Source organism: Mustela erminea, chromosome X (assembly GCF_009829155.1).
Source record: "Mustela erminea isolate mMusErm1 chromosome X, mMusErm1.Pri, whole genome shotgun sequence".
Lineage (NCBI taxonomy): Eukaryota > Metazoa > Chordata > Mammalia > Carnivora > Mustelidae > Mustela > Mustela erminea.
In genome coordinates, this window is record NC_045635.1 from 62,731,232 (window position 1) to 62,755,160 (window position 23,929).

Genomic DNA, 23,929 nt, shown 5'->3' on the forward strand with positions numbered 1-23,929 from the left:
AGCTTGGCTAGTTTTTCTATATGTTAGCACTTTTCTCATATGTATAAAATGTCTAGCTATAATTAAAAAATAGATTTTATAAAATTTTTATAAAAGTTCTTTCTGTTGATTACCATACCTTATTATGGTTATACTTTCAGCCTACAAAGCCGAAATTGGATCCTTGATTAAGTTCAGTGTAAAACACAGTATATACTACAAAAATTAGAAAATAGTAGTATAAAAAGGGTATATTCAGGCCATAACTGGTATGCAACTTCTTAAAGCTTGTACTCCATTTAGTTTGCAAATTATGAGTCACTGGGCAGAGGTGATTTTGAGGTTATATGGTTCATCCTCTTGTCTCAAAATGGGTTATTCTGAAACACTTTATATGTCATATTTCCTTGGATATATGTATATTGAAAACAGCACAATAATACATATAGGAAGTTAAAACACATAGGTACAATTTCAAAATGCTCTACCTATAAGCTATAATCTGACTTTAAAGCTACTGAAAATTTTGTGTGGTTGTTTTTTATAGCTGAAGTAGAATGTGTTGGTATATCACAACCGGTGAGATTGCTCTATAAACAGTAAAATCAAGCAGGATTTGACAGGCAATTGTAAAAGTAGGTAGCTAAACACTTTTATAGTTATTTGGGACATCTTATTTTCCATGTGGTACCAGCTTTCTTCTTTTACATGCAGCCATAAACCAGCATGCATACTGTGTAACATTTTATCTTCTAAAGAGAACTTTAGAAAACATTTTCAGTTTTGGAGTAAGTAGTTCAGAGAAGTTTTTTATTCCCCTCTTTCCTGTGCTGATCATTGTTTTGGCATGATGAATTGCATTAAAGAATTTCCATATGCTTTGAGCAGTAAAGTTAAAGGTGATTCTTGACTGAAGTGGGTGTTAACATTAGGATCTGGTTCTCCTTCAGTTTGGAAGGAAAAAATTAAGACTTGGAAACACTTGGAAAATTCAGATAGCACAGATTTTTTTTTTCTTAGAGAAGATTTTTAATCATTTTGATGTAAGGAAATTATGGGGATCTTTCACAGTATATATGTCTGAAGGATGAAGATTAGGGGAAGTCAGTTAGTCAGATGTTTTCAGCTGACAAGTATTCTGGGTAGAATTTGCATAGGGACAGAGCACCCAGGCCACAGTCATCTCAAGGACTTCAACCTTCAGAAAACTTCATCTGAAGCTCCTTTCTGAAATGATCCCTCCACAAAATCTTGGCCTAAGCACCCAAACTGAATTTGATTGGCTTGTGTTTTTTTTTGAGTTTATAGAAAAAATTAATGTACAGTTTTGTAGTGGTTTTTGCCTAGATGGGTTTTTGCTTTCATAATCTCTACTTTTTGAGTATGTTTGTTAAAGCTTTTACAGCTTACATTTACTTTACTTCTTGTCTTTCAGGTTGAATGAGTAATAGGAAATGTCTAGGCAAGAGGGGCTGATAGAAACTCAGTTCAGACCTTGGGTAGCTAAGCTGGAATTCTTTCCCTTCCCTAATTACTTTTATAGTAATTATTCTTATAGTCTTTTGTCTGCTAAAGGGTATCTCTTGATAAAGTCTCCCCCCCTTTTATTGTTGGAAGAGGTTGATGGCCCTGTGTTCAAAATTACCTTCCCAGGAGATAACTAAGCTAAATTACTCAAAGCAACAACCACTAGAAACAGTTCAGGGGAATACTGGTAGAATAATACTACTATCTTGGTTCTAAAATAATTAATAGTCTCTATGTGGAGATTCATGGCCCAGTGTGGAAGGTGTATATTACTACTTTTTTCATAAGGCAAAAGATCAATTTCCTATCAAAGTAGCTACTCTTCAAGATAATATATAGAGGAAAAAATGGCCGATGATTGTGTTCTAAATTCTTTATTCCAAAGGAGCTATAGCTTCTCCATAGCAGGACCATAAAGGGCAGGCGGATATGTATGGTATAGTGTTTAAGATCTCTGGGCTTAGGATCAGATAGCTTCCAGTCCTGATTTTGAAACTTAAAGCTGGGTGATCCTGAGCAAGTCACTTAACTACTATGAGCCTCAGTTTTATCATTTTTAAATGAGACTAACAATTCCTGTTTTGTGTACTTTATAAAGTTGTGGTAAGAAGAAGATGAGACAATAGATATGAAAGTGCTCTGAAAATGGTAAAGTATCCTACAAATAGGGGTTGCTGTTCTTAGGAGAACCACTAGTCACCTTCATACATGGTTTTTAGAATACATGGAAGTGTTTTCTTTTTATTTTAAGGTGAGACTCAATTTAAACTGAGAAAGCCTTCTCTAAACCACCTCAAAGTGCTTTCTGAATGGAGAGACTGCAAAGAAGCATTTTTCTGAATTGTCAATACCCTTTTCATTATGAGAGCAAGCCAAGACAGTTTCTTTTATGTCCCATTTGTCAGGCATGAGCTAATCTACTGTAGAGAAAAATGAAGGAATAAGAAAAGGACAAGCCCATGTTCATCTTGTGCTTGTGAATACTGGCATATTTTTGGTAATTAATTCACATCCAAATATTATATTTCAAGAGTGAAAAAAAAACATACATCACCTGGATGGCTGGCACTGTGGTATTTGACGACTGACTGGCTTGGAGGACCAAGGCAAAATGTGTAAAATGCAACATTGTTTACTCTGTTATGAGTTCTTAAACACTACCCTACTGTGAAGACCAAGTAAGGACTGTAGTGAAGACCAAGGTTGACACTTTCCCTGCTGAATTGGATACGGTAGATTTTCTTTACATTTAGGGTAGTAGCTCAGTGTGAATGGGATGTCAAACAGCTTATGAAAACCTGAACAATAGATAAGAGATCCTGTGATGTGAAAAGGAGCCAAAGAAGAGATGCCAAGATAATGAAATATTTTGTATTTGGGGAAAATTTATGAGAAAATTTCATTTCTGCTTATACTTTTATATCTTGAAGAATTAAAAAAAGATTTTATTTATTTGTCAGAGAGAGAGAAAGAAGGAGCATGAGCAGGGGAAGGGGCTGAGGGGGAAGCAGGCTTCCAGCTGAGCAAGGAGCCTGATATAGGGCTTGATTCCAGGACCCTGGGATCATGACCTGAGCTGAAGCCAGATGCTTAACCGACTGAGCCACCCAGGTACCCCATAATTCCTGATTCTTAAAGTCATTAAATATCTGAATTGATTAAGAAAGTTGGGAAAATGGAAAGCACATATCACTATAATTTTTTTTCTGTGTATGAATTCATGAAAATTTATTTATTTATTTATTTGTTTGTTTATTTTCAGCATAACAATATTCATTGGTTTTGCACCACACCCAGTGCTCCATGCAATCCGTGCCCTCTCTAATACCCACCACCTGGATCCCCCAACCTCCCATCCCCCAATGCTTCAAACCCCTCAGATTGTTTTTCAGAGTCCATAGTCTCTCATGGTTCACCTCCCCTTCCAATTTCCCCCAACTCCCTTCTCCTCTCTAACTCACTATAATTTTTTATCCTGTATTTTCTATACTAGTCAGGATCAAAGCACTAATTAATAATTTAACTATTCTCAGGTATTTAGGTTCTCACTGCCTGTCTTTCTCCATTGTTCTCCAGTTTATTATAATCTTTAATCTGGTCACAGGATTCACATTCTTTCCTTGCTGCTTTATCTCTTCACTTGATGTGAGATATTCCTAATATATGGGCTCTTGTACAATTCCCACAGTAATAACTAATAGCTCTGCCTACATCTGTCTTTTGCTATTCAGGTTCAGTTTGGACAACCTCCATCATAGAAGGTTATGATATTTTAACTACAGTACTGGAATTGTGGGGAGGGGATAACCTCTGGAGTCCATTGGCATGAAATTAAAAAAAATTCACTATATTGCTGCCAGACCCAACACACATACGTAAAGTAAAAATCTGCCTTCAATTCTTTTGGAAATAGATGGGATATGATTGAAATTTCGTAGAAGAAATGTGAAATTCTCTTTTAGATTTCACTATAATAATCAAAATCAAAATCATATTTCATTTGATCTTGGCGATGAGCCAGTGAAGCAGGTAACAGAGCCAGTATTAGAACTCAGTTTTCCTAATTCCCAACCCAGTGTTTGTCATACAAATTTCAAATAAGACTTCCCATTTCAGTTTGGTCATGTGTGAAGATGAGTCAATGAATCTTTCTGTCCAGTAGGAATTTTGCAACTCTCCTTTAAACAGGAAGTAAGAAAGTCTTTTCTGACAATGAGGGAATATTTTTGTATCCTTTTTCTTAGAAAACTAGAGATTCAAAATCAGTTTCAACATTTTTAAAATCTATAATTGGGAAGAAGTGAATTTTTTAAACTTGACTAGGTAAGTACATTGTAAAGAATCACTAAGAGTCAAGGGGTTAGGTTCCTAAAGATCTTAACAAGATTCTCATGTATGACAGTAATTTGTTTTAGCAGAATCCTTAAATAACTAACTCCTAAATCTCAGAATATTCAATATGGGGAAACTTGTTTTGTGCCTTCCTTTCTGGTTACCTTAGCTATTTCAAAATGTAAAAAGAAAAGTTGGAAAACATCACAGATTGGAGTAGGTATGTGTTTTGGGGGTGATCTTTCAGGGTTATTTAACTTACTCTCCAATATTTGATGAAATAGTTGAAGACTGTTGTAGCAATGTACAGGCAGTAGAGAACAGAATAAGCTAAGAACTGAAGAAAGAATTTGTAGTTGGAAAATCCAATGCAATTATTAACCCTAAAAAAAAAGAAAAAGTAATTTGAAATCAGGATCCATTGATTGAGAACACATGGATACATAAGTGAACACAGCAATGGAAGTACGTTACTCCTGCTGCTTCATTATGTGCTGTGTAGAAACTCAACAGAAACAGAAGTCCCTTAATAGAAACAGACTGGAAAAACAAGTTCATGTCTCATTTGTTTTTCTTTTCATTTACAGGTGTAGAGACACCTGGCCTACTTAATAGTTCTGGACTAGTTCCTGATCCACCCAAGAAAACCTGAATTTTGGATGCTGAAAACATATTGCAATCTTAACAGCTACACTTAGTATAGAATGACATATTCTCTGTAGTTAGATGGTTTCAGATTTGTTCTCTAAGTCAGACATTCAAAATTTGGAGAAGAATTGCTGAAGTTAATAATCTAGAATATTTCAAACATCAAGATAACTAAAAACAGAATGAATTGTATAATGTCAAAGAAGAGAACTGTTTGTACTTGATTTCATTACTATACTCAACTACTAAAGCCAACAGACAAAAGACCATTAGTTTTGTGAGCCTAGGAATTCACTACCATACCTTTGGTGGTATTACTTATTTTCCTTTAAAATGTTATGCCTCCCCTGTCCCCCATGTACATACAAGACCCAGTGATTTATGGTTAGAGAAACAAACATGTTAAAACTATGCTTAGGAGAGTAGGCATTTTGAGCAACTTTGACCCTTTCAGAGTAAAGAAATGAATCAAAGGGACATACCAAGGGCAGTGATGATCCATTTTTAATACACACCTGCAAAAGAAACAAAATACATGTGATAAGTAGAGCTATGGAAATGAAATAACGCCTCATAATTGAACTTGTCTCACCAGTATAATTACATGGTACCGGTACACTCATTCCTAGATTTCCACTATAAGCTACCACAAAATTATTTTGTTCTCAGTTATTTCTAGTATGAGCCAATCACAACACTTTACAGGATTATGCTGGCCACAAGTTACATGCCGGGAAGTCTAAGATATCTCCCCTCATTTTGCTCAATATGCAGATTAATAAAAGTATAGAAAAAAAAACATAGGGCTACAGTCTGTTAAAATAAAAGACCAATGGAGACCACCCTTGAAAATTTCCCAAGCTGACAAAACCAGTTTAGTCATACAAATAAAGCTTAATTTGGCTTATTTTATTAGACTGACTGGACTTGGGTCACTTCTTGCTTATGCCTCTGGAAATTTTTAGTAAAGCTTAATCTGTTTTCTAAAGTTGACATAAAGTAACCACTGACCAATTCTCTATCATTTAAGAAAATTCTGACTATTCTAACTAATCATTATAAAGAATAATTGTATATTCTCATAATAATTGTTTTCTCACTATATAAGCTGTTTTATAACAATATAGCTCAAGCCTCATTTTTTGTTTTGGTTTGAGTGCTCCTGGTTTGCAAACTGTCTTTTTGGTGTGTACGCAATAAAATTTTGCTAATTAGGAGTCCCTGGGTGGCTCAGTTCATTGTCTGCCTTTGGGTCATGTCATGATCCTGGGAACCTGGGATCAAGCCCCGCTTCAGGCTCCCTGCTCAGCCAGGAACCTGCTTCTCTCCTTCCCTCTTCCCCTCCCCTGCTTGTGTTCTCTCTCTCTCAAATAAATAAATAAAATCTTTTAAAAAAATTTAAAAATTACCAATTACTACTCTGGTGATTGTTTTACTTTGGCTATTTCTGATATTTTGACAGATTTCTTTCAATCATTAATAAGAGAAATATGAGTGGAACATATACCCAAGAAGGACATGAAGATTATATTAACATAAAGATGTGACTCTACAAAGCTAAAATAATTTGAGTACCAAAATAAAGTGGTACTGAGGTATAACCCAAAATATAAAGTGATTATCCATGCCTATATAATTATATGAATAGTAAACAAACAAACTAACAAATAAGGGAGAAGAGACAAATCTCTCATGCGGTAGAATTTTAAAAACTTATGTAGATATTCTGACTTCAAGGAGGGGGAGCACAATTTCCCATTCCTTTCATTTGGGCTATACATATTGACTTCTTTCTAAAGGGTAAAGGAAGCAGCAGAGGAAGAGCAAATTTACATTAGAGAAATCTGACAAACACTACCTCAGCCAGATGATCAAGATTAATATTACAGGGATAAGTCATGTTCATAATATGTGCCCTTGATAGAATACAATGATAATGGTAATTTACCTCTATGCTCTTCCTATCCAAAATGCAGTATCCAAGTCTAATCATGAGAAAAATATTGGACAAATCCCAACTGAGGGATAGTCTACAAAATACCCCATCATTAATCCTGAAATCTTAAAAACTGTCATGGTTATCAAAAACAAGTAAAGCCTGAGAAACTGAAAGTGCTAAAAGAGCCTGAGAAGACATGGCAACTAAATGTAATGTGGTATCCTGAATGGGATCTTAGAAAATAAAAAGAACACTAGAGAAAAACAGGAATTCTAACCAGAGCACAGACTTCAAAAAAATAATGTACTGGTGTTGGTTCATTATTTGTAACAAATGTATCATATTAATGTAGAAGTTTGATAACAGGGGAACTGGATGTAGGACACATAAGAACTATCATCACAATAACTTTATAAATCTAAAACTGTTCCGAAATAGAACACTTTATTGTTATTTATTTATTTTTTATTTTTAAAAAATTTTATTGATTATTTTATTTATTGTTTTTAAAGATTTTATTTATTTACTTATTTGACAGAGATCACAAGTAGGCAGAGAGGTAGGCAGACAGAGAGGGAGAAGCAGGCTCCCTGCTGACACAGCCTGATGCGGGGTTTGATCCCAGGACCCTGGGATCATGATCTGAGTGGAAGGCAGAGGCTTTAACCCACTGAGCAACCAGGCACCCCATTTATTGTTATTTTTTTATTTTTAAAATTTTTACTTATTTATTTATTTTTAAAGATTTTACTTATTTATTTGAGAGAGAGCGTTAAGAAAGAGAGACCATAAACAGGGCAGGCAGCAGAGGTAGAGAGGGAAGCAGGCTCCCCAGTGAGCAGGGAGTCTGATGCAGGGCTTGATTCCAGGACCTCAGGATTATGATCTAAGCTAAAGGTAGATGAGTAACTGACTGAGGCACCCAGGTGCCCCATTTTTAATTTTTTTTAAAAAACAAGTCAAGCAGAGAGTCAATTATCATACAGTTTTGCTTATTTGTGAGTGTAAGGAATAACACGGAGGACATGGGGAGCTGGAGAGGAGAAGGGAGTTGGGGGAAATTGGAGGGGGAAGACGAACCATGAGAGACTGTGGTCTCTGAAAATCAATATGAGGGTTTTGGACGGGTAGAGGGTGGGAGGTTGGGTGAGCCTGGTGGTGGGTATTATGGAGGGCACGTACTGCATGGAGCACTGGGTTTGGTATATAAACAATGAATTCTGGAACACTGAAAAGAAATTTAAAAAATAAATAAAATTTTTTTTAAAAGATGTATTTCTTTTACAAAGAGAATGTGAGCGAGGGGATGGGTAGAGAGAGAAGGGGAGAAGCAGACTCCTCGTTGAGTGTGGAACCTGATATGGGGCTCCATCCCAGGACTCTGAGATAATGACCTGAGCCGAAATCAAAAGTCAGATGCTCAACCGACAGAGCTATCAAGGCACCCTGAACATTTATTTTTTAAATGGGGTTTTAGCAATTTGGGGTCTCTTCTGATTCCATATAAATTTTAGGATTGTTTGCTCCAGCTCTTTGAAAAATGCCGGTGGAATTTTGATAGGAATGGCATTGAAAATATAGATTGTTCTAGGCAGTATAGACATTTTAACAATGTTTATTCTTCTGATCCATGAGCATGGAATGGTCCTCCATATTTTTGTGTCTTCTTCAATTTCTTTCATGAGTGTTCTATAGTTCCTCAAGTATAGATCTTTTACCTCTTTGGTTAGGTTTATTCCCAGGTATCTTATGGTTCTTGGTGCTGTAGTAAATGGAATCAATTCCCCAATTTCCCTTTCTGTATTTTCGTTGTTAGTGTATAAGAAAGCAACTGACTTCCATACATAGATTTTGTATCCTGCCACGTTACTGAATTGCTGAAGGAGTTCTAGTAGTTTGGGGGTGGAGTCTTTTGGGTTTTCCATATAAAGTATCATGTCATCTAAAAAGCTTCTGCACAGCAAAGGAAACAGTCAACAAAATAATGAGACAACCCACCAAATGGGAGAAGATATTCTCAAATGACAATACAGACAAAGCACTGATTTCCATGATCTATAAAGAACTCCTCAAACTCTACACTCAAAAAACAGATAATCATGTCAAAAAATGGGCTGAAGACATGAACAGACACTTCTCCAATGAGGACATACAAATGGCTAACAAACACATGAAAAAATGTTCATCACCACTAGCCATCAGGGAGATTCAAACCAAAACCACATTGAGATACCACCTTACACCAGTTAGAATGGCCAAAATTAACAAGACAGTAATCAACGTGTGTTGGAGAGGATGTAGAGAAAGGGGAACCCTCTTAGACTGTTGGTGGGAATGCAAGTTGCTGTAGCCAATTTGGAGAACAGTGTGCAGATTCCTTAGCAAATTAAAAATAGAGCTTCCCTATGACCCTGCAATTGTACTACTGGGTATTTACCCCAAAGATACAGATGAAGTGAAAAGAAGGGCCATCTGTACCCCGATGTTCATAGCAGCAATGGCCACAGTCGCCAAACTGTGGAAAGAACCAAGATGTCCTTCAACAGATGAATGGATAAGGAAGATGTGGTCCATATATACTATGGAGTATTATGCCTCCATCAGCTTTTTGACCAACTTTTTGATCAATATGGATGGGACTGGAAGAGATTATGCCGAGTGAAATAAGTCAAGCAGAGTGAGTCAATTATCATATGGTTTTGCTTATTTGTGGAGCATAAGGAATAACACGGAGGACATGGGGAGATATAGAGCAGAAGGGAATTGGGAGATGCTGGAGGGCGAGACGAGCCATAAGAGACTGTGGACTCTGAAAATCAATCTGAGGGTTCTGGAGGGGTGGGGGGGTGGGACGTTGGTTGAGCCTGGTGATGGGTATTATGAAGGGCACATATTGCATGGAGCACTGGGTATGGTGCATAAACAATGAATTCTGGAACACTGAAAAGAAGTTTTAAAAAATTAAAATTAAAAAAATAAAATGGGGTTTTATATCTCCTTCCTATCTTTAGAATAGTTTGAATCATCATCATTCTAAGAGGATGTGTGGCATGTATTCATTATGATTGAAAGGAAATGCTTTTATCTAGGCATGTTAGGATCAGTCACTTTGCTGTCTAAGCTCAGCCCAGAAGAAATGTGGATGTCACTTACATGGCACAGACAGAGCAGTGGTGGCAGCGATCTGGCTTGATCAAATGGCACCGGTCACAGAATCTAACAGCTATATGAAAAATAAGGTGGTTAGCATTGGTTAGGACTCACTATGACACCATATATCTCAGTAGCCTATTTGGATGGCTTGTTATACATTGATTACAGGTAGTCAAACTCATCTCAAGTTACCAAGAAAAAGGCAAATCACAGAAGAGAATTGTGTACCTATTTCTTTCCCCTGTTAAATCAATCTTGAAGGCACCCTTTGGGTGATGAAGATAAAGGGAAAAGTTTTTGTATCTGGATATCTGATAATAAGATTTGGTATTATAAAACAAACAATGCTGTCAACTGCTTGAATGATCTTGGGAAAATCATTTAGATTCTATTTACTCAAACTTTCCTATATAAAAACAATTAATTCAATTGACCATTTCACAGATGAAGAAGTAAAGACTTGAGACATATCAAGTGACTTACACAAGATCACACAGCAAGTGAGTGGCAGAACTGTGACTACTATAATTTTTCTAACCTCTTAGTTCATTCAGGGTTCTCTTCACTCTAAGTCTGATAGTAAAAAAAATATATATATTCTCCCTTCCTCTTTCCTTCTATTTCTTCCTTCCTTTCTCTCTTTCTTTCTTTCTTTCTTTCTTTCTTTCCTTCCTTCCTTCCTTCCCTTAATTAAAGGCATTTTTTCTTCCCATTTTCTCTCTGTTCATCAATGAAGTATAACTACATTTAATGTAATTATTATTAAGTGAAACAACTAAAATCATGAATAATTTGAGCTACAATAATTACAACTGAAGTATAGATTAAGCACATGCAATTGATTTAGCATAATGGACTGCTAATTCAGCAGTTTATGTTTATGTCTAGCAATGGGAGATGACAAAAGTATGCTTATAATTGAGGCAATGAAAAAGGGAGAGGGACATGCATGTTTAATTCATTCAGCATGTTTTTTAAAGATATAGTAATGCCATTACCCAGTTTAAGCCATCATTATCTCTCATTTAGGTGACTGTAATAGATGCCTAAGTATTTACCCTGCTTTCATTCTTGCTCCCCATAATATATTCTTTGCAGAATAGCCAGATTATCTGTTAAAATGTAAATCAGATTATATCACTTTTCACCTAAACCCTTCAGTGGACTTCCAACACCATTAGAATAAAATCCGAACTCCTTACCATGACCTGCATCATCTGGCCTTTGCTTGCCTCTTCAGTTTTAACTAGTATCACTCTCCACCTGCTATACTCCAGTCACATGGCTGCCTGTCCACTCTTCTAATACTGCAAGCTTGTTCCCATCTAAGGGCCTTTTGTATCTACAATACCTTCTGCCTGGGATGCTAGTCCCTCTGGTCTTTACTTCCTGCTGGTTTTTATTATTCAGGTCTCAAACCAAAGGATGTTTCCTAAGAGAAGCCTTCTCTGTATCATAGGGCTACAAACAAATGATTCAAGGGTCCAGAGAATAGTGAGTAGTGAGTGAAGCAGCCAGTTGGAGACTGAGGGAACCCGAGAATGTATGCCTTATTTAAAGAGTGTGGCTACTACTCAGCTTTAGCTAATTTTTGCCATGTGAAAATGTAGACTGAATGTTGCCAAAGAGTCTGAGTTTTCAAGGAGAAGCCAGAAATAAGGACTTTCATGTGGAAATATTCTAATTATTAAAAATCAGTAACAAATATTAAGGTTTAAAGATACATTAGAGATCAAACAAAATTTATCTCGGGTCCAATTCATCCCATATACCTTTAGTTTGTAGCCAATCTCTGTTATGTCACATTACTCTGTTTACTACTGTGAGAAATTATACAAATAATTTCCTGTCTACTTTTCACCATACTTCAGTATGCATGAAGATTTTAAAAAATCATGACCACCATACCATCAATGCTCTAACAAAATGAATAATAAGTCCTTAATATCTATTACCCAGACCATACTAAAATTTTCCAAATCACCAAATAGGATCTTAATAAATGATTACTGAATAAATGAATGATAAACAGATGAACATAAATTTCTAACAGTGTAATGCCCAAAGCCTTGAAACGCAATCTTCCTTATTAGAAACATTAGTATGACTTGTCAAAAGAGGTTTGATTTTCAAATTTTGAATGGTGGAAAACTGGTTCCACTAGTACTAGAATAGTACTTATATCATACAGATGAAAACTAAGAGTTAAGACTCCATAGTGGACATTTACCCAAGAAAGATGACACAGCTCTGCACAAATACTTGCACAAGAATATTCATAGCAGATTTACTCATGATAGCTAAGCACTGAAAACACCAAATGTGCATCAACTAGTGGATGGGTAAAATATAATATATTCATTCAATGAAATACTACTCAGCAATAAAAGGAATAAAGTACACAGCAATGTGAATGAATCTCAAAATATTATATTAAATAAAAGAAGCCAGACACAACAGTACATACTATATGATTACATTTATATAAAATTCTAGAGCTGGTAAAACTAATCTATGATGGAAAACTATCAGAATAGTGGTTGCATTGGTGGTGGTTGATGGGACGTACTGGGAAGGAGCATGAGAGAACTTTCTGGGAATGTGGTACTATTTATAGAGGTTTCAGTTACACAGATGTGTACACTTGTCAAAACACTGAATGACAAACTTAAGATTTGTGTTTTTGTATGCAAATTTCACTTAAAAAAGAATGATAAAATATTTAGGTAGATGTGTATTTGATATCTGCTACTTAGTTTGAAATGTATGAAAAAATAAGATGGCTTGATGAATAAGGGATGAGGGATAGATTTGTGGCCAGATATATGATAAAGTAACATAGCAAAATGTTAGTCATAGACTCCAGTGCTACAGGCCATACAGATGAGCCCGTGGATATATATGACTTAGCCTTTGTGAGGTCTTTGCCGATCTCAAAATGTGACTTGACCCTTCTGTAGGTGACTTTGGATGAACTGACCTCCACTCCCAGTTCTTGTGTAAACCGGTAGCTTTTTGGCCATATCGATGAGCATCTGCTTCTGGACTTCAGGTCTCTCTTCATTTTCATAGCGTTCCTTGTCTGAATAGGACAAGTGGAACTAGAAGCAGAAGTGAGAGGTGAGACTTTATTTTCCAAGGTTCAAAGAAAACGTTAAAAACAACAACAATTTAGATGAAGATATTTGTTATCTACCGTTGAAGTGTAGGTATCGATTTGGTTTATAACTTTCTCAGCATAATTATCTTAATTATTTTATCTGGCTTTTATCTCTATCTTCATAAGTCCATGTGATAGGGTAGTATTGTTTTATAAATAAACTTAGCAAGTACTTTGTCTTATGGTTATACTAACTAGTATGTAGCAAAACTAAGGTAAACCCAGTTCACCTGATTCCAAGACTTGTGCCCTTTCCACTCCATTATACCATAATAATGTTACGTACAGATGTATGATAGCTTGCTGCCAGGACCATGTTGATGATTAACTATGAATGTTATTAAGTTGTATTTTTCCTAGGTTACACTCTTAGAGAAGCTGGATGAGACTGCTTGTGACACTATATTCTAATCTTGCAAATAAGTAGAAGTTTGGGTATTCTTACTACTTCAGAAATTTTTAGTCTGATATTAAGCTTCTTGCCAATGTTGGCATCACACTTGGCTAATGTTGCAAAAGATATGTCAACAATTTTCCAAAAGTAGTAGACTTGAAAGCTTTCTTTTGCCTGGGCCAAAAGGTAAGCAAAGGTGAAAAGGAGAAGGATCTGTGATCAGATTTTGGGGGTTTAAACCTCATCTCTTCCATTTAATAGTGAAGAAATCACTTTGGAAATTCAGATACTTTCAGCTCCTCTGTAAAACAGAGGAGCTAATACCTACTTATGTGATTAGTTTAAAAGTACTGGCTAATAAGTAACTAAAAGTTTCCTTTACAAGTTCAATTTCTTAAATCATTTAAAAATATTTGATACTATCATCTTAAATTTTAGCTTTTCTAGTTTTTAGTATAAAGTTTTAAACAATTCTATTTAATTTTGATAATTAAAAGTAGCACTTGGACAGTCCTTTAATTTGGGGGCTGTCCTAGGAAATAAATTTTGTGTGGCATACTACACCTGCCTGAAAGGCAGAGGCAGAGTTGTTACTGGTAGTATGTGATGAAAACCTTGTGGTTATTCAACAAGAAAGTTCTGGATTGGAATAAGATGTCATGTTTGGAGGCCCTCTTTTTGGCACTAACTAAGCTTTTTTGAGGTTTAGAATGCAATGAAACAGTAAACACATTTTAGGTGGGCAACTGATGATAGATTGGGATGTATTTGGTATTTGAGAAATGAGTATCATGGCTATCAAATTGGACCCAAAGACTCACCTTTTCTTTTTACCAATTAAAAATGCTGAAAACGTGGTCTTAAGCGTTAGACATTTGCAATTCTTATCTAAATCTTACCAAAATTCTACAAAATTCCCAATCACTCAGCCTTTCTATTGGCCTACAAGATTTCTAATAGGGTGGAGGGGACAATTATTTCTATTGAGCTAAAATTCACATAACATAAGATTTAATTTTAAAATGCACATTTCATAGTGTAGATAGTGGCATTAGGTATATTAGGTGATGGGCAGCCATTACCACTATCTACTTTCAGAATATTTTTATCACCTCAAAAGGAAACTCCATATTGCATTAAGTAATAATTCCTTATTTCCCCCATCCCCAGATCCTGGCAACAATTAATCTACTTTCTATCTCATTAGATTTCTTTCCTTTCTGGATATTGCATACAAATGGTATCAAACAATATATGGTCTGCTAGAAAAAAAACTTTCTAGCAGAAAGTTTTCATCCATGCTGTGGCATGTATCAGTAATGCACTCCTTGTTATACCTGGATAATATTCCTTTATGGACATAACACCCGTGATTTACCCATTTCATCTGTTGATGGATATTCCATTTCCATCTTTTGACTATAATGGCTAGTGCTCTATGAACAGTGGTGTATAACTTTTGAACACTTGCTTTTAATTTGAGTATATACCTAGGAATAGAATTCTTGGGTCACAAGATAATTTTATGTTTAACTTTATGAGAAACTGAAAAACTATGTTCCACAGCATCTGTATCATTTTACATTCCCAGTAGCAATATATGAGGATTCAGTTTCCCACATCCACATTAACACTCATTCTTTTCCTTCCTTCCTTCCTCTCTCTCTCTTTTCTGTATGTATGTACATATGTATGTATCTATATTTTGGACTTCTTAGTGGGTGTGAAGTGGCATCTCACTGTAGTCTTGATTTACATTTCTCTGTTGACTAATGATGTCGATCATCTTTTCATGAGCTTGTTGGTCATTCACATATAGTCTTTAGAGAAATGTCTAGTTAAGTCATTTGCCCATTTAGTAGTTGGGTTATTTGTCTTTTTGTTGTTCAGTTGTAAGAATCCTTATATATTCTGGATACTTGATACTTGACATTTATTGAATATTTAATTTATGAACATTTTCTCCCATTCCATAGGTTGCCTTTTCACTTTGTTGGTTGTGGTTTGATGCTCAGAAGTTTAAATTTTAATGTAGTCCAGTTTACCTTTACTTTTGTTTCCTCTGCTTTTGACGTCATGTCTAAGAAATCATTGCCAGAATCCAATGTTATGAAACTTTTTGCTTATGGTTTTTCCTAAAGATTATTTATTTATTTATTTGAGAGACAGAGAGAGCACATGTGCAGGACAGCATGAATTAGGGAGTGGAGAAGCAGGAGAGGGAGAAGGAGACTCCCCACTGAGCAGGGAGCCCAGTGCTGGGCTCAATTCCAGTACCCTGAGATCATGACCTAAACCAAAGGCAGATGCTTAACCAATTGAGCAACCCAGGTACCAGCCTCTGTATTTTTTTTTCCTAAAGGTTCTGTAGCTTTCCATTTGAGCTAATTTTTGTATATGGTGTAAGGGTCCAACTTCATTATTTTGCATGTGCATGTCCAATTTTCCCAATACCATTTGTTGAAAAGACCAGCTTTTCTCCATTGAATGGTCTTACTACCCTTTTCAAAAATCACCTGACCATATATGTGAGGTTATATATGGTTACATATATGTGAGGATTTATTAGTAGGCTCTTAACTTCTGTTCCATAGACACATTCCATTGTGTCTGTAGCACACTGTTTTGATTACTGTAACTCTGTAGTAAGTGTAGAAATGAATAAATGAGACCTAGGACTTTGTTCTTTTTCAAGATTATTTTAGCTATTTGGGGTCCCTTAAGATTTCATATGAATTTTAAGATGGAATTCTCTACTTATGCAAAAAATATTGGGAATTTGATAGTGCAACAAATCTGTAGACTACCTTGGGTAGTGATAACATTCTTAACATTAATTTTCTCAATCCATGAACATGAACTGTCTTTCCATTTACTTGTATCTAATTGTTATTAGTAAAAGATTTTAGTTTTCAGTGTACTGAGATTTTCACTTCCTTGATGAAGTTTATTCCTAAGTATTTTATTCTTTTTCATGATACTGTAAAATGCAACAGATTTTGGGGGAGGATCTTTAGGGTCTTCCACATATAAGATCATACTGTGTGTGAACAGAGGTAATTTTACTTTTTTCTACCTAATTTCAATGCTTTATTTTCTTGCCTATTCGCACTGGTTAGATAATGTGTTCCTCACTTCTCTCTCTCTCTCTCTCTCTCTCGGAAGATTTTGAGAAGGACTCATGTTAATTATTCTTCTGATTGAATTTACCTGTTAAACCATCTTGTCCTGAGCTTTTCTTTTTTGACTGGTTTTTGATTAGTAAATCTCTTTACTTATTTTGGGTATATTCAAAATTTTTAAAATTTCTTCTTGAGTCAGTTTTGATAGTTTCTGTATTTCTAGGAATTTTTCCATTTCATTTAGGTTTCTGATTTGTTGGCACACAATGCTTCTATTATAATTCCTTCTGTTTCTATAAGGTCTGTAGTAATGTTCCACTTTCATTTCTTTTTTTTTTTTAAAGATTTTATTTATTCATTTGACACAGAGAGATCACAAGTAGGCAGAGAGGCAGGCAGAGAGAGAGAGAGGAGGAAGCAGGCTCCCCGCGGAGCAGAGAACCCGATGCGGGACTCGATCCCAGGACCCTGAGATCATGACCTGAGTCAAAGGCAGCGGCTTAACCCACTGAGCCACCCAGGCGCCCTCCACTTTCATTTCTGATATTAGTACTTTGTGTCCTCTCTCTCTGTCTTTGTTCAGTCTAGCTAAAAGTTTCTTTATTTTGTTGATCTTTTCAAAGTCCCAATTTTGGTCTTATTGATTATTTCTACTGTTTTCTATTCCTTATTTGGATTTACCTCTGCTATAATCAACCCTATTTATGCTGCTAACTTTGGGGATAGAGTGCTCTTCATTTTCTCATTCTTTAAGGTGTAAAGAATATTGAATAGGCATATTATTCCTTTGGTAAGTATTTATAACTATAAATTCTCTTCCAAATACTGTTTTATTGCATCCTAAAATTTTTGGTATATTCTTTTTCATTTTATGTCTACTTTTATTTATGTTTATTTTAACTTACATTTATATTTATTTATGTTTATTTTTTTAATTAATTTTTTATTTTTTATTTTTTATTTTTTTATTTATTTTTTATTTTTTTTTTTTGCAAGACATGTAACTTTTATTTATTCTATAATTGAATGTAGTCTCTATTTTGAGCCCCTGCTTGGCTGGGTAGTAGACATTTATGCTTAGTCAGTTAGCTTCTTTTTTTTTTTTTTTTAATTAATTTTTTATTTTTTATAAACATATATTTTTATCCCCAGGCGTACAGGTCTGTGAATCACCAGGTTTACACACTGCACAGCACTCAACATAGCACATACCATCCCCAGTGTCCATAACCCCACCCCCCTTACCCAAACCCCCCTCCCCCCAGCAACCCTCAGTTTGTTTTGTGAGATTAAGAGTCACTTATGGTTTGTCTCCCTCCCAATCCCATCTTGTTTCATTTATTCTTCTCCTACCCCCTTAAACCCCCCTTTTTGTATCTGCACTTTCTCATATCAGGGAGAACATATTATAGTTGTCTTTCTCCAATTTACTTATTTCGTTAAGCATGATACCCTCTAGTTCCATCCATGTTGCTGCAAATGGCAAGACTTCATTTCTTTTGATGGCTGCATAGTATTCCATTGTGTATATATACCACTTCTTCTTTATCCATTCATCTGTTGATGGACATCTAGGTTATTTCCATAGTTTGGCGATTGTGGACATTGCCGCTATAAACATTTGGGTGCACATGCCCCTTCGGATCACTACGATTGTATCTTTAGGGTAAATACCCAGTAGTGCAATTGCTGCGTCATACGGTAGTTATATTTTCAACATATTATGGAACCTCCATGCTGTTTTCCAGAGTGGTTGCACCAGCTTGCATTCTCACCAACAGTGTAGGAGGGTTCCCCCTTTCTCCAAATCCTCGCCAGCATCTGTCATTTCCTTACTTGTTAATTTTAGCCATTCTGACTGGTGTGAGGTGTTATCTCATTGTGGTTTTGATTTGTATTTCCCTGATGCCGAATGATATGGAGCACTTTTTCATGTATCTGTTAGCCATCTGGATGTCTTCTTTGCAGAAATGTCTGTTCATGTCTTCTGCCCATTTCTTGATTGGATTATTTGTTCTTTGGGTGTTGAGTTTGCTAAGCTCTTTATAGATTTTGGACACTAGTCCTTTATCTGATATGTCGTTTGCAAATATCTTCTCCCATTCTGTCAGCTGTCTTTTCGTTTTGTTAACTGTTTCCTTTGCTGTGCAAAAGCTTTCGAACTTGATAAAATCCCAATAGTTCATTTTGCCCTTACTTCTGTTGCCTTTGGTGATGTTCCTAGGAAGATGTTGCTGTGGCTGAGGACGAAGAGGTTGCTGCCTTTGTTCTCCTCAAGGATTTTGATGGATTCCTTTCTCACATTGAGGTCCTTCATCCATTTTGAGTCTATTTTCATGTGTGGTGTAAGGAAATGGCCTAATTTCATTTCTCTGCATGTGGCTGTCCAATTTTCCCAACACCATTTGTTGAAGAGGCTGTCTTTTTTCCATTGGACATTCTTTCCTGCTTTGTGGAAGATTAGTTGACCATAGAGTTGAGGGTCTATTTATGGGCTCTCTATTCTGTTCCGTTGATCCATGTGTCTGTTTTTGTGCCAGTACCATGCTGTCTTGATGATAACAGCTTTGTAATAGAGCTTGAAGTCCGGAATTGTGATGCCACCAACTTTGGCTTTCTTTTTCAATATTCCTTTGGCTATTCGAGGTCTTTTCTGGTTCCATATAAATTTTAGGATTATTTGTTCCATTTCTTTGAAAAAAATGGGTGGGATTTTGATAGGGGGTGCACTAAATATGTAGATTGCTTTAGGTAGAATAGACATTTTCACAATATTCTTCCAATCCAGGAGCATGGAACATTTTTCCATTTCTTTGTGTCTTCCTCAGTTTCTTTCATGAGTACTTTATGGTTTTCTGAGTATAGATTCTTTGCCTCTTTGGTTAGGTTTATTCCTAGGTATCTTGTGATTTTCAGTGCAATTGTAAATGGGATTGACTCCTTAATTTCTCTTTCTTCTTTCTTTTTGGTGAAAAGAAATGCAACGGATTTCTGAGCATTCATTTTATATCCTGATACTTTACTGAATTCCTGTACAAGTTCTAGCAGTTTTGGAGTGGAGTCTTTTGGGTTTTCCACATATAGGATCATATCATCTGCAAAGAGTGATAGTTTGACTTCTTCTTTGCCCATTTGAATGCATTTAATTTCCTTTTGTTGTCTGATTGCTGAGGCTAGGACTTCTAGTACTATGTTGAATAGCAGTGGTGATAATGGACATCCCTGCCATATTCCTGACCTTAGCGGAAAAGTTTTCAGTTTTTCTCCATTGAGAATGATATTTGCGGTGGGTTTTTCATAGATGGCTTTGATGATATTGAGGTATGTGCCCTCTATCCCTACACTTTGAAGAGTTTTGATCAGGAAGGGATGCTGTACTTTGTCAAATGCTTTTTCAGCATGTATTGAGAGTATCATATGGTTCTTTTATTGATGTGCTGTATCACATTGATTGATTTGTGGATGTTGAACCAACCTTGCAGCCCTGGCATAAATCCCACTTGGTTGTGGTGAATAATCCTTTTAATATACTGTTGAATCCTATTGGCTAGTATTTTGGTAAGAATTTTTGCATCTGTGTTCATCAAGGATATTGGTCTGTAGTTCTATATTTTGATGGGATCCTTGTCTGGTTTTGGGATCAAGGTGATGCTGGCCTCATAAAATGAGTTTGGAAGTTTTCCTTCCATTTCTATTTTTTGGAACAGTTTCAGGAGAATAGGAATTAGTTCTTCTTTAAATGTTTGGTAGAATTCCCCCGGGAAGCCTTCTGGCCCTGGGCTTTTGTTTGTTTGGAGATTTTTGATGACTGTTTTGATCTCCTTACCTGTTATGTGTCTGTTCAGGCTTTCTATTTCTTCCTGGTTCAGTTGTGGTAGTTTATATGTTTCTAGGAATGCATCCATTTCTTCCAGATTGTCAAATTTGTTGGCGTAGAGTTGCTCATAGTATGTTCTTATAATTGTTTGTATTTCTTTGGTGTTAGTTGTGACCTCTCCTCTTTCATTCATAATTTTATTTATTTGGGTCCTTTCTCTTTTCTTTTTGATAAGTCTGGCCAGGGGTTTATCAATCTTATTAATTCTTTCAAAGAACCAGTTCCTAGTTCCATTGATTTGTTATATTGTTTTTTTAATTCCTATTTCATTCATTTTTGCTCTGATCTTTATGATTTCTCTTGTCCTGCTGGGTTTAGGCTTTCCTTGTTGTTCTTTCTCCATCTCCTTTAGGTGTAGGGTTAGGTTGTGTACCTGAGACCTTTCTTGTTTCTTGAGAAATGCTTGTACCACTATATATTTTCCTCTCAGGACTGCCTTTGCTGTGTCCCACAGATTTTGAACCGTTGTGTTTTCATTATCATTTGTTTCCATGAATTTTTTCAAATCTTCTTTATTTTCCTGGTGACCCATTCATTCTTTAGAAGGATGCTGTTTAGTCTCCAAGTATTTGTGTTATTTCCAAATTTCCTCTTGTGATTGAGTTCTAGCTTCAGAGCATTGTGGTCTGAAAATATGCAGGGAATGATCCCAATCTTTTGATACCTGTGAGACCTGATTTAGGACCAAGGATGTCATCTATTCTGGAGAATGTTCCATGTGCACTAGAGAATTCTGTTGCTTTAGGATGAAATGTTCTGAATACCTGTGATGTCCATCTGGTCCAGTGTGTCATTTAAGCCTTTATTTCCTTGTTGATCTTTTGTTTGGATGATCTGTCCATTTCAGTGAGGGGAGTATTAAAGTCCCTTACTATTTTTGTATTATTGTCGACGTGTTTCTTTGATTTTGTTATTAATTGGTTGATGTAGTTGGCTGCTCCCACGTTGGGGGCATAGATACTTAAAATTGTTAGGTCTTCTTGTTGGACAGATCCTTTGAGTATGATATAGTGTCCTTACTCATCTCTTATTATAGTCTTTGGCTTAAAATCTAATTGATCTGATATAAGGATTGCCACCCCTGCTTTCTTCTGATGTCCATTAGCATGGTAAATTCTTTTCCACCCCCTCACTTTAAATGGAGGTGTCTTTGGGTCTAAAATGAGTTTCTTGTAGGCAACATATAGATGGGTTTTGTTTTTTTATCCATTCTGATACCCTGTGTCCTTTGATTGGGTCATTTAGCCCATTAACATTCAGGGTAACTATTGAGAGATATGAATTTAGTGCCATTGTATTGCCTGTAAGGTGACTGTTACTGTATGTTGTCTCTGTTCCTTTCTGATCTACTACTTTTAGGCTCTCTCTTTGCTTAGAGGACCCCTTTCAATATTTCCTGTAGAGCTGGTTTGGTGTTTGCAAATTCTTTCAGTTTTTGTTTGTCCTGGAAGCTTTTTATCTCTCCTCCTATTTTCAATGATAGCCTAGGTGGATATAGTATTCTTGGCTGCATGTTTTTCTCATTTAGTGCTCTGAATATATCATGACAGCTCTTTCTGGCCTGCCAGGTCTCTGTGGATAAGTCTGTTGCCAATGTAATATTTTTACCATTGTATGTTACAGACTTCTTTTCCCAGGCTGATTTCAGGATTTTCTCTTTGTCACTAAGAATTGTAAATTTTACTATTAGGTGACGGGGTGTGGACCTATTCTTACTGATTTTGAGGGGGGTTCTCTGCACCTCTTGGATTTTGATGCTTGTTCCCTTTGCCATATTGGGAAAATTCTCTCCAATAATTCTCTCCAATATACCTTCTGCTCCCCTCTGTCTTACTTCTTCTTCTGGAATCCCAATTATTCTAATGTTGTTTCGTCTCATGGGGTCACTTATCTCTCGAATTCTCCCCTCATGGTCCAGTAGCTGTTTGTCCCTCTTTTGCTCAGTTTCTTTATTCTCTGTCATTTGGTCTTCTCTGTTACTAATTCTTTCTTCTGCCTCATTTATCCAAGCAGTCAGAACCTCCATTTTTTATTGCACCTCATTAATAGGTTTTTTTATTTCAACTTGGTTAGATTTTAGTTCTTTTATTTCTCCAGAAAGGGCTTTTATATCTCTGGAGAGGGTTTCTCTAATATCTTCCATGCCTTTTTCGAGCCTGGCTAGAACCTTGAGAATCATCATTCTGAACTCTAGATCTGACATATTACCAATGTCTGTATTGATTAGGTCCCTAGCCTTCAGGACTGCCTCTTGTTCTTTTTTTTGTGGTGAATTTTTCCGCCTTGTCATTTTGTCCAGATAAGAGTATATGTAGGAGCAAGTAACATACTAAAAGGGTGGCAACAACCCCAGGAAAATATGCTTTGACCAAATCAGAAGAGATCCCAAATCGTGAGGGGGAAGAAAGGGGATAAAAAGAGGTTCAGAAAGAATAAAAAAAAAAAAAGAAACAATTAAAAAAAGAAAACGAATTTTAAAAAGTATAAAAAAGAAAAAAATTATATATATTAGATAAACTAGTTAAGAAACGTTAAAAAAGAAAAGGGCAAAAGTTAAAAAATTTAGCAGAAGAAGAGAAAAAAAATTGAAAAAGAAAAAAAAATTAAATTAACTGCAAGACTAAAGAATCATGGGGAGAAAGCCATGAGTTCCGTGCTTTGCTTTCTCCTCCTCTGGAATTCCGCTGCTCTCCTTGGTATTGAAACTGCACTCCTTGGTAGGTAAACTTGGTCCTGGCTGGATTTCTTGTTGATCTTCTGGGGGAGGGGCCTGTTGTAGTGATTCTCAAGTGTCTTTGCCCCAGGCGGAATTGCACCGCCCTTACCAAGGGCTGGGCTGAGTAATCCGCTTGGGTTTGCTTTCGGGAGTTTTTGTTCCCTGAGTGCTTTCCGTAGAGTTCCGGACGACGGGAATGAAAATGGTGGCCTCCTGGTTTCCGGCCCAGAGGAGCCGAGAGCCCGGAGCCCCACTCCTTAGTGCACCCTCAGAGAAGAGCGCCCAATCACTCCCGTCTCACTGACCTCCAGCTGCGCTCCGAGCTCACCCCCTTCTCCCAAACCCCCTCCCCCCAGCAACCCTCAGTTTGTTTTGTGAGATTAAGAGTCACTTATGGTTTGTCTCCCTCCCAATCCCATCTTGTTTCATTTATTCTTCTCCTACCCACTTAAGCCCCCATGTTGCATCACCACTTCCTCATATCAGGGAGATCATATGATAGTTGTCTTTCTCTGCTTGACTTATTTCGCTAAGCATGATACGCTCTAGTTCCATCCATTTTAAGATTTTATTTATTTATTT

At 36.3% G+C, this 23,929-nt stretch overlaps 1 protein-coding gene across 2 annotated transcripts in view; it reads right to left on the reverse strand.

The window, feature by feature from the left end:
* The window catches only part of ZDHHC15 (zinc finger DHHC-type palmitoyltransferase 15), a 192,731-nt gene that overhangs the window by 87,609 nt on the left and 81,193 nt on the right, over positions 1–23,929 (reverse strand). For both annotated transcript variants that reach the window (XM_032329658.1, XM_032329659.1), the window contains exons 4-7: positions 13,059–13,179; positions 10,079–10,148; positions 5,469–5,501; positions 4,601–4,721 (exon numbers count right to left, since the gene is read on the reverse strand). In XM_032329658.1, coding sequence (XP_032185549.1) covers positions 4,601–4,721; positions 5,469–5,501; positions 10,079–10,148; positions 13,059–13,179 — 345 coding nt within the window. The remainder of the gene's footprint in view (positions 1–4,600; positions 4,722–5,468; positions 5,502–10,078; positions 10,149–13,058; positions 13,180–23,929) is intronic.